Source organism: Populus trichocarpa, chromosome 16 (assembly GCF_000002775.5).
Source record: "Populus trichocarpa isolate Nisqually-1 chromosome 16, P.trichocarpa_v4.1, whole genome shotgun sequence".
Lineage (NCBI taxonomy): Eukaryota > Viridiplantae > Streptophyta > Magnoliopsida > Malpighiales > Salicaceae > Populus > Populus trichocarpa.
Genome location: NC_037300.2, coordinates 3,429,428 through 3,443,886, shown reverse-complemented (window position 1 = coordinate 3,443,886; position 14,459 = coordinate 3,429,428). Strand labels below are relative to the sequence as shown.

General features: G+C 33.1%; 1 protein-coding gene across 1 annotated transcript; it reads left to right on the top strand.

Annotated features, from left to right (window-relative positions):
* The first annotated feature begins 11,283 nt into the window (after window positions 1–11,283).
* LOC7468965 (zinc finger protein WIP2) lies at window positions 11,284–13,827 on the top strand. Its single transcript, XM_002323270.4, has 2 exons — window positions 11,284–12,010; window positions 13,071–13,827. The coding sequence occupies exons 1-2, from the start codon at window positions 11,372–11,374 to the stop codon at window positions 13,506–13,508; spliced, it is 1,077 nt and encodes a 358-aa protein (XP_002323306.1). The 5' UTR covers window positions 11,284–11,371; the 3' UTR covers window positions 13,509–13,827.
* The last annotated feature ends 632 nt before the right edge of the window (window positions 13,828–14,459 follow it).

The following is a 14,459-nucleotide window of genomic DNA, read 5'->3' as shown; positions in this document are numbered from 1 at the left end:
CCTCACATGTTTTCCTTAATTTTATACTTCATATTGGGGTCGTGAACTTATACTGTAAGATACTGACTTGATATCAAAGTTCCTGCTTTTCGCTGAAATTTCAAGAAATTCCAAAAAATTGTCTAGAAATTTTCTCACTTAAAAAAAATACAAAAATATGTTTTATGGGTGTGCATGCAGCCAAATCTCTCAAAAGTATAAAAAATCATATCATATTTCCATACGAAAATTGAAAAAAATAGGTATTTGCATGCCCTTTTGAATTTAATAATCAATTTATAAAAGCCATGAGAACTAAGCCTATATTTAAAAAAAAACAAAAAAAAATTATTTTGTTTTTGGTTAGTATCCGAGATTATGAACTTATACGTAAGATATATTTTCGATATTATATAAAAAGTTAGTTTCTTTTGTTTTATATTGACATTAGAACGGTTAGGTTTTTAATATGATAAAATAAAGATCTCCTTACCGAGGAAGATTTTTCTTAAACACTAGAATGACCAACAATTAGAAAACACAAAAATATCTTAGTTTATATCAGATAAATAAACAATGCATCTTACCTTAAGTAAGGCGTATTAGGAGTGCAAACATCTTTCCTTTACGCAACCAGTCCCCTTGAACTCTGAGACGCAGAGGCGGAGCAAGAAGAAAAAAAGTAAGGGGGGCCAAATTAAAAGAAATATTTTAAAAAAATTAAAATTTTAAATATTTTACAAAGGGGGGAGGCTGGGAAAAATTTCCTTGCAGGGGCCCGGGCCCCTGCCAGCCTCCCCCTGCCTCCGCCACTGCTGAGACGAGTTTGAGTTTCTAATAATCAAAATACTAGGTGACAACTTTCATTTTCTTTTTTTTTTACTGATAAAGAACAAGAATTCATTTTTTTCCCCACATTATTTCCCTATTTCATTCCCGATCTAAGAGGATGATTGTCGTAACACAATACACGTGTAGTAAAGAATATTTATTGAAGTATTTTAAAGTAATGAATTTTTTATTGATTTTTTTTATTAAATTTTTTATTGATGTGGAGGATAATTTTGATTGATAAGACATGGTAATTCAATAGCACCACCAAATTACTAATGGCAACAAAAGATTTATAATCCGCGTGCTCTGTACTATCTTTTCACTTTATCTTCTCCAATAGCAAATCGAACACCCATTACACCGCGAGCAGCTCCCTCTTGCCACTATGCCCTGCCAATTCTTGCCCACCAACCATCCCAAATCGGTTGCAAGTGAGCTTAAAAAACTTCCCTAAGTTCGGAACGCTCCTGTGTTTTTTTTTTTTCTTTTCAAAATCAAGGTTTATTTGGTGTATTTCATGTGTTTTTTCATTGTTGTTGTTATGGATTTTAATATTTGTTTGGCCGATTTAAGGTACTTTTCGGCAACGAAATTCGGTTGAGACAAGAGGGACTAAGAATTGAAATTACTGTATTATTTACTCTTCGTATGGATACAATTGATTAATTGACTTAGACATGCCAAAGTAAAAGAAAGATTTAATATAAAAAATTTGGAACCACCTAAAATTGAACTAAGAACTTGGCAACAAAATAAAAAATAAAAGAGAAAAGATTGCAATTGATCTGCTACCGAAATATCGCTTGGTAGTGCACCTGCATGTGCGCATGCGGCTGAAATTATTACTAATTGTGCGTGGCGCGATTGGTAATATTATCAACCGTTGGTAACTCAGGAAGTTTTCTAAACCCACTTGCCACCAATCTGGGTGGTCGGTAGGCAAGAAATGGCAGGCGCAACGTCGGTAAGAGGGAGCTGCTCTTGGTGTAGTGCGTGTTAATTTGATTTGTTAGTGGAAAGATGGAAAGAGAGGAGAGAGCACGCGGGTCATTAATTTTTGTTATCAACCGCCTTCATCTCCTTAGTAATTTGTTTTGGTAAAAAATTGCAAGGATCAAATTCCAACTAATTTATTTTGTTTGGGATTTGTTGAATTTTCTCTTTACCAATTGTTTATTCTTGTGTTACGAACCGACCCCAGAAAAATAGTGTGTTGACTTGTCACAGAATCCTTCCAAAATTTTGAAATAAAAGGGGGGGGGGGGGGTAATTAGCAGATGGTGTGTTGAACATGCATGAAGGCATTTTGTTCTCTCTTCACCTGCCGGTGCTGCAATGGCGGGAGGGGAATTGTTTTTAGAGAAAAAAAAAGAAGATTTTACTGTTAGAGAATAATAAAAATCATATCTTGACATCTCATCTAACAGCTTAAGCTACTGGGTTGAGATGATTCTTTGAAATGATATCAGAGCTTTGATGATCAAGTGGTCATGAGTTTGAATCTCGTCATTTTTATTTATTTGATAAAAATTAAGCATAAGGTAATGTGGACCTGTGTAAGTTTCAAGCCCAAAGTGTTTTCACTTGAGGAGGTATGTTAGAGAATAATATAAATCATATCTTGGGACCTTACCTAATAGTTTAAGCTATTGAGTTGAGATAATTTTTTGACATGGTGGGTGACAAGATAGTATTAGCACTAGCAAAGTGAAAGTGAATTTTCAAGAATTTAGGATGAAAATATTATATTTAAAATAATTACATCTAGAATGAATTTAGTCTCAATATTTGAGAATTCCTATGGGGCATCGACAGTAAAACCCATATTATCGATGCCCATTTGCATGAATAAACTTATCATAAAAAAAAAAAGAGTTGATTTATGTGATTTACTTGCTAAATTGCAACGCCTATATTTATTTATTTATTGATTTATTGTGAACTGGACCTACAGAAAATTATATAACACTGGGAGCATGGGAATTCATGAACAACATATCTATTCTGATCAGGCCTGAGTATGGGGATTTGTAATAACAGGAAGAGATGTTTGGAAATTTGAATACAAGACATGGACATGAACATGGAAACTCGAAGTCGTGTTTGTTACATTTTACAATGCAAACACACTCGTGTTACCTTGGAATTATAGCCAAATAAAAGAGCATGGGATCTCTAGTCAAGACAAAGTCTTTTTTTCTAAATGTATTATTTAATCCTTTTTCTAGTTTTTCTACATCATTCATTATTCTAGCTAGTAGTAATATATATATTCCCTCCACATTGTGGTGGGATGCAAAATCTCCTGGAATAACAAAATGTTTGAAATGTTGCATGCCCAGATGCTTATTGTGCTTGCCCCACTTTAACTTCCCTTCGTACTGAATTTGTGCTCCCGTGTTGGATTTCCTTAGAGATTTGTGACTTTTTTCTTATCCCCATATAATTTTTTATGCTAGAAAAGTTAAGAATTAAGACCTAAGACCCAAGAGGCTTTGAGCCTGGTGAATCCTCTTCTGGCTAATTAATTTAAGTTGGTAGTAAATCCAAGACATATTTTATTGATACATCTGTTGGTTATCATATGGAGCCATAACTTCGAGGATCGAAGACTGTGAGAAAGAAAATTTTAGCCAATGCGCTCTCTAAGACTTAAGATAGGAGGGTTCAGTATTTGAAACTTGACGATTTAACTAGCTATTTACACAGCTAATATAAACAACACCACGTTTTGAGGAGAAATGTCTGCCAGTTTTACACAGCCACGTACCAAGCAATTAATACCTGGATGATTAACACAAAATCACAATCAAATTATACTGCTTGTTATCAAATTAGATTAGACCGAAATCTAATCTGTCAATCCCCTTTCAATTTACTAAGTCAACGGATTTTCAAATTATAACCCAGTATGGTTGAATCTTAAGTCAGATATCGAATCAATGGATTCTTCAGAAGCCATTAATTATCGGCCGAACTTGGAGTTGCTTGTGCGAATGCGAATGATGTGTGGGGACATATTTTGGGGTTTGCTCCTATTAAATTCTTCGTTAGCTAGACAATGCACATGCACACATTACATAGGGCCATTGCCACCCTTTCCTTAGCTTAAAGGAAAAGGAGAAAGTGGAGTTTGTTTTCTTAGCTTTAAATGTCAACATCTATTGCAACAAGTGAAGGAGATGCATAGGTAAAGCCTAAATTTAAGGTGCAACCATTTCTTTCTTATGGCCACAAATTGCAGAGAGAACACCAGATCTGCATCGTAACCTACGTCCCCTTCATGTACATGCCCCCTCCCCACACCATCTCATACCCCAAAAATCAAGTGACAAAAAACTAAGAATGGATAAAATAAGGAAATTGTGAAGGGATTTCGTCTCATCATGGAATTATAAAATTATACATTGTTTGAGATTTCCCATAAACAAAGCGTGTGTGTGTTTACACACACACACACACACACACACACACACACACACACACACCTCGTATAATTTTATAATTTCATGCCCATATATATATACACGTCCATATAAAGAACAACAAGAAATCCGTAGCTAGGTATGTTCACCTTGATGTTGTAATTTGGAGTATCTAATCAACTATTTCAAAATGTGTTCTATACGCGGGGGTGGGGCTACTAGGTACTATTTGCAAGAACTTTTAAGAGTCTTAGTGCTAAAGTTAAAAGGGCTTAGGATAAAAACACATAATTCTTTTTACATGGTCTCCAATAATACTATATATAAACTAGTCCTTGTTTGCGTTGCAATTGATCATTGCGCAGCTACTGCCAGACCATTTCTTTTTAAATCAATTACTTCCAATCAAATTAAGACAACTCAAGATATGGATTTTCTTAATCCAATTTATTTTCTCTTTTTTTATACGTACCTAAGAAATAGGTCCACTATTATATATATATATATATATATATTATGAAATTTATTTAAAAACTATTGATGAGTCCTATCATTATAAATAATTTTTACACATGCACCTACCAAATATCCTTAACCCTTCATGCATCCTTTAATTAATCATTTTCTTACACTCTCAATACTTTATCCCTTGACACGTTATTATCTCTTAACATTTATTTTTCAAATTTTAACCCCAAAATGAAACCATATAGTTAAAAGTAGAGGGGTTTGATTTGACTAATGGTGGTGCTAAGTAGAGGAACCATACTGTATATTTAGCTAGAATGGACAAGGCTTTAAGAGAGAAATTTAGGAGGAGCTTAATCGAAAATCTAAAATATCCATTTCATAACCTTTTTTCTAGCAAGAGAATTCATTTTTAAGATTTAAATTGTTGGGAAATCAATCATATCAACTTCGATGCATTAATTAGAATATTCCATCAAAACTTTATAGTTTACATGTTTGGAACTTTGGATAAGTGTACCATTAGGATTAGAACTTCCTGGTTAGTCTTTTTATTTTTTTTTCTTTTTGAAAAAAATAAATCATATATTCAACATTGAGAGAGAGAGAGAGAGAGAGAGAGAGAGAGAGAGAGAGAGTGTGTGTATGGGGGGGGGGGGGACCCTTCTATTTCACAATGCTTAGAGTACATATTAGCACGTCTATATCTAAGTGTCTGATCAAGACTTCCAAATGTCGATCCAATATATATATATATATATATATATATATATATATATATATATATATATATATAGGCTAACCTATCTACTAGACCTATGAAAAGCTTATTACACCTGGGTTATAGTCATAAGACTCATAAGATACCTGTACGAGTACTGGAAGTAATTGTATATAAATATGTTATTTTGTAAAAAAGAAAAATCAATAACAAGACTGAAATTTAGGATTTCAGGAGACACGGTTGTTACTTCTATTAATTAGTCAACTTAACCGGTTCGTAAGAGACGCGCATACTAAATTTTAGACTTTATTTTTTAAAATAGTTAAATTTTATTGTGGATTAACTCCATTAAATATATATGAAGTTCTAAATAAAAATGATGAAAAGAGATACGCAAAAAATAAAAGTAATATATATATATATATATATATATATATATATAACTGTTTTTAGCGGTGGGTTAAAAAATAATATAAATTATAACTTGAGATTTCATCTAACAGTTTAAATTATTGAGTTGAGATAATTCTTTGACATGATATCAGAGACTTGATGACCAGACGGTTACAAGGTTGAATCTCATTGTCTCTATTTATTTGATAAAAATAAAGCATAAAGTAGTGTTAGTCTATGCAAGTTTCAACTTTAAAAGGCTTTTACTTGAGAAAGTGTGTTAAAAAATAATATAAATCATATTTTAAAATCTTATCTAATAATTTAAGTTATTAAATTAAAATAATTTTTTTACACTACACAAGATATCATATGCTATTAGAGTAAGTAGTTTTTACTGAAATTTACCAGTAGTCATTGCAAGCAACTATTTTAACATCTTTTCCACCTAATTAAACATACACCAAGCGAATCAAAGTCAGGAGGCAATAAAACGATTCCAAAACTTCGATGAAACATGAAAATGTAGGAATAAATGATGCACTTGATTTTTTGGCTCAATTATTTTTTCTCATGTGTACTGTGAGAGTAATAGTCTGGCAGATTATATGGCTAAGCAGGGAGTGCGAAGATCCAGTGATTTCATTGCTTGGTTTTGATCAATCTCTCAGCTAATGTCCATCAGGTTGCTAAAGGTGCTCCACTTCAGAGGTTCAAATTCACTAGAGAGATGAATTGGAGACTCTTGGAAGTTTCTCCTGGATTTTGTTGTGATGGTTATATTGTGTAGATTCCAATGTTGCTTTCTTAAGCTATATTTATTGTTTTCACTACAAGATTTAACAGTTTTACCGACGGAATTTTTCCGTCGGTGTAAGACACATATTCCGTCAGTAATTAATTTACCGACGGAATCACCGACGGAAATGCTCCGTCTGTGAATCATTCGTCGGTAATTTTTTTTCCGTCGGTAAATTCATTGGTAATAAAAAAATAAATTTATCCGCTCCATTTCGTCGGTATATCCCTCGGTAATAATATTTTTTTATTACCGACGGATTTACCGATGGAATTTCCGTCGGAAATTCCGTCGGTAATTATTTAAAAACATTTTAAAAAAAATTCATTTTATAAAATTATAAAATAATTAAATTAGCATAAATTAACACTGTATAATATATACTCAAAAATGCTTGGAAAAAAGAATAAGAAAATCAACTCAAACAAATTTGCAACAAATAAATAAAACAAAAAAATAAATTCAACTAAAAAATTCATATGAAAAAAATAAAGTTGCAATTGCTAAAAATTTAAAAATCCTATAAATAAATCAACTAAAAATTGATCTCATATGACAAAAAAATCTCACAACAACATTTATACAATTATTAAGAACAAAAACAATTAAAAATAAAATAAAAAACAAATATAGTGAAAAAAATCATGAAAAAAGAAGAAAAAAGAAAAATCTTACCTTAATGTAGTTGCAAGTGAAGCTAAGGAGAAAGAAAAAATTTCGTTAAGCATATTAATTAAAAAAAAAAACTAAGAGGATAAAAGAAGAAAGAAGAAGAAGAAGACATACCCAAGCATGGAGGAAAAGAGAAGGAGATGAGGAGAGAAAAGAAGAGAAAGAAATATATATTGATGTTTTTTACATATAGTGGTGAAGAAGAAGAAGAAGAAGAAGTAGAAGAACAAGAAGAAGAAGAATAATAAGGAGAAGAAATGAGTCTGTCTCTTGTGAAATAAGGGGATCCAGACTTTTTATTGGAGCGCGTTACCGACGGATAATTGAATATTAATATTTTTTAATTATTGCGTCGGTAATTCCATCGGTAATATTTAATTTAAATTTTCAATTTCGTAAATTTTTTTCAGAAACCGCCAATAATTACCGACGGTTTTTCAATCCGTCGGTGATTCCATCTGTAATATTTAAATGAAAATTTTAAATTAATTGAATTTTTTCAGAAAACCGCCAAATAACACTCTCTGGAAAATACCGACGGAAATTTCCGTCGGTGATTTCCTTTGTAATTGACATGATGAACAGTGTTCACAGTTTACCGACGGAATCACCGAGGGATTTTACCGACGGAATATTCCGTTGGGAATTCCATCGGTGATTCCGTCGGTAAAAATGACACGTCATCTTTTTTTTTTTGCTTTGTTTTAAATTTTTTTTCCACGGTAATTCCGTCGGTAAAATCCCTCAGAAATTTACCGACGAAAATATTCCGTCGGTATTTCCGTTTGTATTTATCAATTTTTTGGTTGTGTTTGTCCTCTTTGTATGGACCTTGCTTCGTTTGGTAGTTCCTGCAAAATTGATATGCTGCAAGCTCTGTAATTTCACATATCGTCAGGTTATGGCGTTCAATGAAATCATATACTTCTCAAAAAAAAATAAAAATGATGCACTTGATGTATTATATATTGATTGGGATAATTGCCTGGAAGGGGTTTTCCATAGATCATGTTATCTTACAAATAAAAGGTCCTACAGCAAAGGCCACGTCGGTGAGGTCAGAAAATGCCAAGGATCTTTGCCGAGACATCTTTCATGATCATAAAACTTGGTTCTTGATATCCATCTTCATTTTTATTACAATCACATTTATTCACATACATTGATCCATGTATTAAAGCTGTCAATTAAGACGACAAAAAAGCATTCTGACATGGACTTGGGTTTGCATGCCACTAACTTCAACTTAACCTTCACACCTAAAATTCTGAGGTTGATAGCTGGATTGCATTCGTCTGCGTACTCTCTTTTTGCTAAAGGTGTGTATAATCTTTACGAGACGAGAAACAAAAACAAAACAACACCCTTTTTCTTTAAACCACAAAACAAAATAACACTAGCTAGCTGCTAGCTAGTGGTCATTACAAATCAAATGCATCCCATCAATCATCATAGCGCTAGCTAGGACACACACAGCCATATTGTGCAAAATCAAATTTTTAATCTCATGGTACCCCCACCCCCACCCCACACAAAAAAAAAAAAAAAAAAAAAACTATACTTTCATTACGAATTACTAGAAATTAGTAAGTGGTTTTTCTTTCTATAAAGAGAATGGAGAGACCTGGATAACGAAAGTTACAAGGGGATTGGAGAAGTGACAAAGAACAGTGGTGGGGATTGAGACAATCTCTTGGGCTCTCGCACTAGGGCTAAACCGACCAGTGTACGCACACCAATGGAAATGTTGGGCTACATTGAAACTACTTGCTTCTTGCCTCTTGTCCCTGAGCAGATATGTTTCCATTGATAGGCTTTGAATGTTATAATAAAACACATTATTATTTGTCAGGTACCCTTGGTTGGGACTTGGGATGGGAGCCAATCTCCAATTGAACGATCTCACCTTATATTAAACTATTTTTCTTGAATTCTTCTATGTTTTTTTTTTTTTTTGTCAAATAATACATGGAGCTTGTGATTGGATGTTATTGACGAATTTATTGTTTTTTTCCCCTTGCGCAAACATTTATATTTGGCATCTTATTTAGTTCCGCCAATGCTTCAAATACATACAAACAAACATATAGTGTTTACATATTATCAAAAAATATAGTGTTTACAGTTCTAACTCCTCTGATCAAATTAATGTGTAGGAAAGAGCACCATTAAATAAAATAATATTTACAAACATATTTTGTCAGGAAATTACCAGGTGCATGGGATGTGATAGAGATCGTGTGTTTTTTGTTTTTTTTTTTCTCAAGATGGAGTTGACCATTACCAACAAATCCCCTTTTGGATTATTTACGCCATTACTTACCGATATACTTAATAATATCGGGAAAAAAAAAACTTAAGAACCTCTTGTCTTTTAGTTGATTTTATTTCCATTTAATTCCCTAATTTTTGTCGACCATAGAGCTGAGGCCGATGGAAATGGTATATGCAATGCACGTGTCGAATACAGTGGTAATGGTAATGTTTTTGCCAATTTGAGCTTTGATTCAATGGCAGTAGTCATTGTAGGTTGGCAGTTGCCCAAGAGATGCAGTGTAGATTAATCAACCTTTTTTTGCTTCGCTTAAATTAGCCAGAGTGTGAAAGTATTTATTGGTAAAACAAATTGGAGTTTTTTTTATTATTATAAATTAATTTGTTTGTGAACAAATCAACAAAGAAATTATCATATTTTCGTTTACATTAACTATCATAAATTGTTTTCAGTAAAGCAGGTCCAAGGTCTAATTGTGTTATAAATTCTATCATCTGATTTTGATTCGAGAAGATATATACTCCTTTTCCACTGTTTAAACTCCTTTACTGATCTCCAGACAGAAGGGTGAGAAAGACCATCATTTATTAGACTAAATTAAAGACTGTAAAAATTGATTAAAGATGGAAAATGTACATGCACCTCGATATAAAAGGCCAGTTTAATTTTTATGCTGAAAATTAATCAATTCATCATAAGAATATATAGTATTTTGAATAGATAAATCTTACAAATTACTGCTCAAGTATTATTATTTATTATTTTTTATTAACGTGGGTGTCCGGACCAGCTTGTGTGTACCTCGATTAATCCCACGGGTCCTGAAGTTAACGATAATGTAAGTCTCCAGTGACCATCTTACAAATTACTGCTCAAGTATTATTGCGAATATTAGTGGGTAATAACATTTATTTAAAGTAATATTTAGTTATTAATTTATAATCTTAAAGGTATGAGAAGATTGGTTGATCCAATTACAAAAGCCATGAATGGTTAACGTCATTATCTTACTTTTTTTTTAATCATATGGTAAAACATGATAAAAACAAAATTACACCTAACTTTTTAAGAATAAAAACTCCACCAAATTAGTTGTTCAATTGGTAGGGCAAATTAGTAACAATAAATTATAGGCAAAGTCAACGAGACTGTCCTTATTAATAGCAAAAATAGATTAATATATAGGTCTAAATATGTTTGATATAATTGTTATATATGGGAGTAGAAAAAATTATTTCGTACATTGGAAATTGCTCTTCTCTCTTTCGTATAAATACAAGGCGTATCATAAAAGTTGTTTATACGTCTCAATTTTATACAAAATAAGACATTAGAACTTTAAATGTACTGAATAATTTATTTAAAAACAAAAAACTAAATAATGGTGTAAAAATTTGTTCACTGCAGCTGCTGTAGCTGTGACGGCTAAAGTACCTCCACAGTAATTAACGGCTTTAAGTGTAGATTAACTAGTGACCTAAAATAAACTGATCCATAAAACGGCTAATAACGGTATATCTTCTAGATTCTATTCATATTTTGCTCATGGTTTTTAATTTTTTTTTTTAAAAAAAATGGATTCTTCCCTCAAATTAATAATAAAAAGAAGCAACTATACACTATTCTTTTATACCATCCCCTAAAGTGATACTATTATTGCCTTTATTCAATACATATAATCTCTCGCCACTCTCCACCATATAATCGCTCTTCAGTCATCTTGTACTCTCTCCTCTCTCCCTCTCTCGTCTATAAAAGCAAACCCACCAAAGCTAAACTATTCTCCTCACCATTTTCCACCCATGGCCGACCCTTACTCAAATTTCTTCACAGGTTGGGTCAAGTTCAACAACAACCCTCTCCAACATTACCCATCTCCTCCACAGCAACTCCCTTATACTCACAACTTTTACACAAGTACTACCTCGCCTGCCAACCATAACCAACCTTACTTTCACTATTATCACAACCCACCTCGCTCTCCTCCTCTTAAAGAAGCCCTACCCCTTTTAAGGTTAAGTCCAACGAGGCAGGGAAAAGAGCAAGACCAACAACGACAGGATGATGATGAAGAAGAAGAAGAAGAAATTCAAGAACTAAGTTGCAGAGCTATGGATGTGGACAAGATCAAGTACAGAGCCAAAGATCAAGAAAGCTTCTTTTCTAGTTGTAGTGCTAATAATAAAGAAGATGAGGAGTCTGTTTCTGTTGCACTACATATAGGGCTGCCAAGCCCTAGTGCTGCAGAGATGGCAACTGTGCTATCTTCTTCTTCGGAGATCACTGACAAAGATGGAGATGGTGATGATTCTGTGTACCCCATTAGCAGGCTTAATAAGGGTCAGTATTGGATCCCTACTCCTTCTCAGATTTTGATTGGCCCAACTCAGTTCTCATGTCCTGTTTGCTGCAAAACCTTCAACAGATATAACAACATGCAGGTAATTTCGTGGAACCTATCTACTGTGGCCCTCCCAAAAGACTCCTTTCCTAATTCATCTCTCCTTCTTGGCTTTTTTATTTTTTAACTTAAAGGAAAAACTAGAAAAATTATTTATTTTCTTTGGTCATGAATTTGTTCCAAGATTTGGATTTTTCACTAGGTTTTTTTTATCCTTGGATTTTAACAGGAGAAATGAACTCTAATTTTTGTTTTCTTTGCATGGTCTATGGGTTTTGGATTCCCAAAAAAATCTTTCTGATTAGTGAGAGAGATCAGTACTTTCCTTTATGTGATTGAACAACTCAGGCAATGTTCCTTATGCCCTTCAGGCTTTGAAGTTTGTGCTCTCAACATTGGCTGATGTGCAGAACTGAAAATCTTGCAGTTTTGTTCGACGATCTTAATCACACAACAAATTTCTATTTCCACACCTTCAATTCGATACAAACAGTTTTTTTCATGACCTAGCTACCAAAAGTTTCACAGGCACTCATAAAGACCATCTATGTCCTAATCTAAGAAATGTAGAAGACTCAAACCCCCCCCCCCCCCCCCCTTTCAAAAAAAAAAAAGAAAAAGAAAGAAAAGAAGACAAAGAAAAGAAAAGAAAAGAAATGAACTATAGTAGCCAGTAATACCCTTCAATATTCTGAGTGAGAACAAAGAGATCGAAACCCTTCTGCCTCTTTAATGAACAATCACAATCATTAGAACTGTTGTTTAGTAAAGAAAGTAATGCTATATATTTATATGCTTTGCAAATACCTATTTCATCAAGAATTTGAATCCGGCGATAAACAGAAATTTTTCAGACACCAGTATATATCTCACCTTTAATTCTTAACTTTATCAATAGAACACATAATGCTTTCTTTAGACGCGGTTTTGCAGATGATTAAGATTTTGTGCTGGTACTAAATCCTGCTTTTTATGTATGAGGTTCAAGTGGTTCCAAATTTTCTTTGGTTCTAGTGTGATTAGATGGCACTTTTAGCTGTTTTTGTTTTTGTAGTGTTTCCTTTTCACTGATATTATTTGGTGTGACTGAAATTCTTTAGATGCATATGTGGGGGCATGGATCTCAGTACAGAAAAGGGCCTGAATCTCTAAGAGGAACTCAGCCAACAGGAATGCTAAGGCTTCCTTGCTATTGTTGTGCCCCAGGGTGCAAAAACAACATTGATCATCCTAGAGCGAAGCCTCTAAAAGATTTTAGAACCCTTCAAACGCATTACAAGAGGAAGCATGGAATTAAGCCTTTTATGTGTAGGAAATGTGGGAAGGCTTTTGCTGTGAGGGGAGATTGGAGAACTCATGAAAAGAACTGTGGTAAGCTTTGGTACTGCATTTGTGGGTCTGATTTTAAGCACAAGAGATCACTTAAGGATCACATCAAGGCTTTTGGGAGTGGCCATGCAGCCTATGGCAATGATGGATTCGAGGAAGAAGATGAACCTTCATCTGAGGTAGAGCAAGATAACGAGTCCATGCAATGAAATAAAACATGTGGCTGCTAATTAATAAGATTACTGAATTAATTATCTTAATTTATGAACTTAATTATATATAGCTATAGGCTTTTGAAGTGAGAACAAGTAGGCATCATCAATATTTACTTGGAAAGCCACCTTTGTTTCCTAATGTGTTACCCATGTATGCCCCCGTATTTAGGATCCTTAAACACATCATGTTAGGAAGTTAGGGTAAGTTCCTGTAAATCCATTTCTTTTCAACTCATGTTGATGCCTCTTTTTTTTGTATTTAATAATTTCCTCTTATTGGCGAGCTTCTCATGAATAGAAGTTGATCAAAACATATACTGGCCAAGAAGCTCATGCATGAGAAGCTTTCATTATTATTCTGGAAGTATAAGCCTAGCTAGTTACTGTATGTTCTGAGGATGAGGAGTCTCCGAAAAATCAATTGCCTCAATCTTTCTTTAGGATTCGCATTTAGGTTTTCAGAGAAACCTATCTAGGACAATTAGTTTATGGTCTTCTGGGAATTAGCACAGGTAATCTAGAATAATATTTGTCAATGCAATCATCCTGGGCTGGTGTTGAATACATGCAAGGCCCGATACAAACGATGGATAATATATATATGTAATGAATTTGGAATATATATGATATCCATTTTCAATACATGGGATTCATTTTGTATGGATAAATGAGGAATTCGGCTAAGATATATTTTGGGATTGAATTTTGATTTTTTTTTTTGAGAAAATAGATCAAGAATATAAATTTTAATGTTATGAGTTAATTAAAGTTCAGAAATCTAGTTACAAATAAATTGCTAAAATTTATATTCGTTATTTATGATATTCTTTTTATTTAAATGATATATTTGGTAATCAATGGTTATAGTATGACCAAGTTATTTTAAAAAAATATTATCAATGATTACTTAAAACCTACTTATTTTTATTATAAATTGTGAGGTTA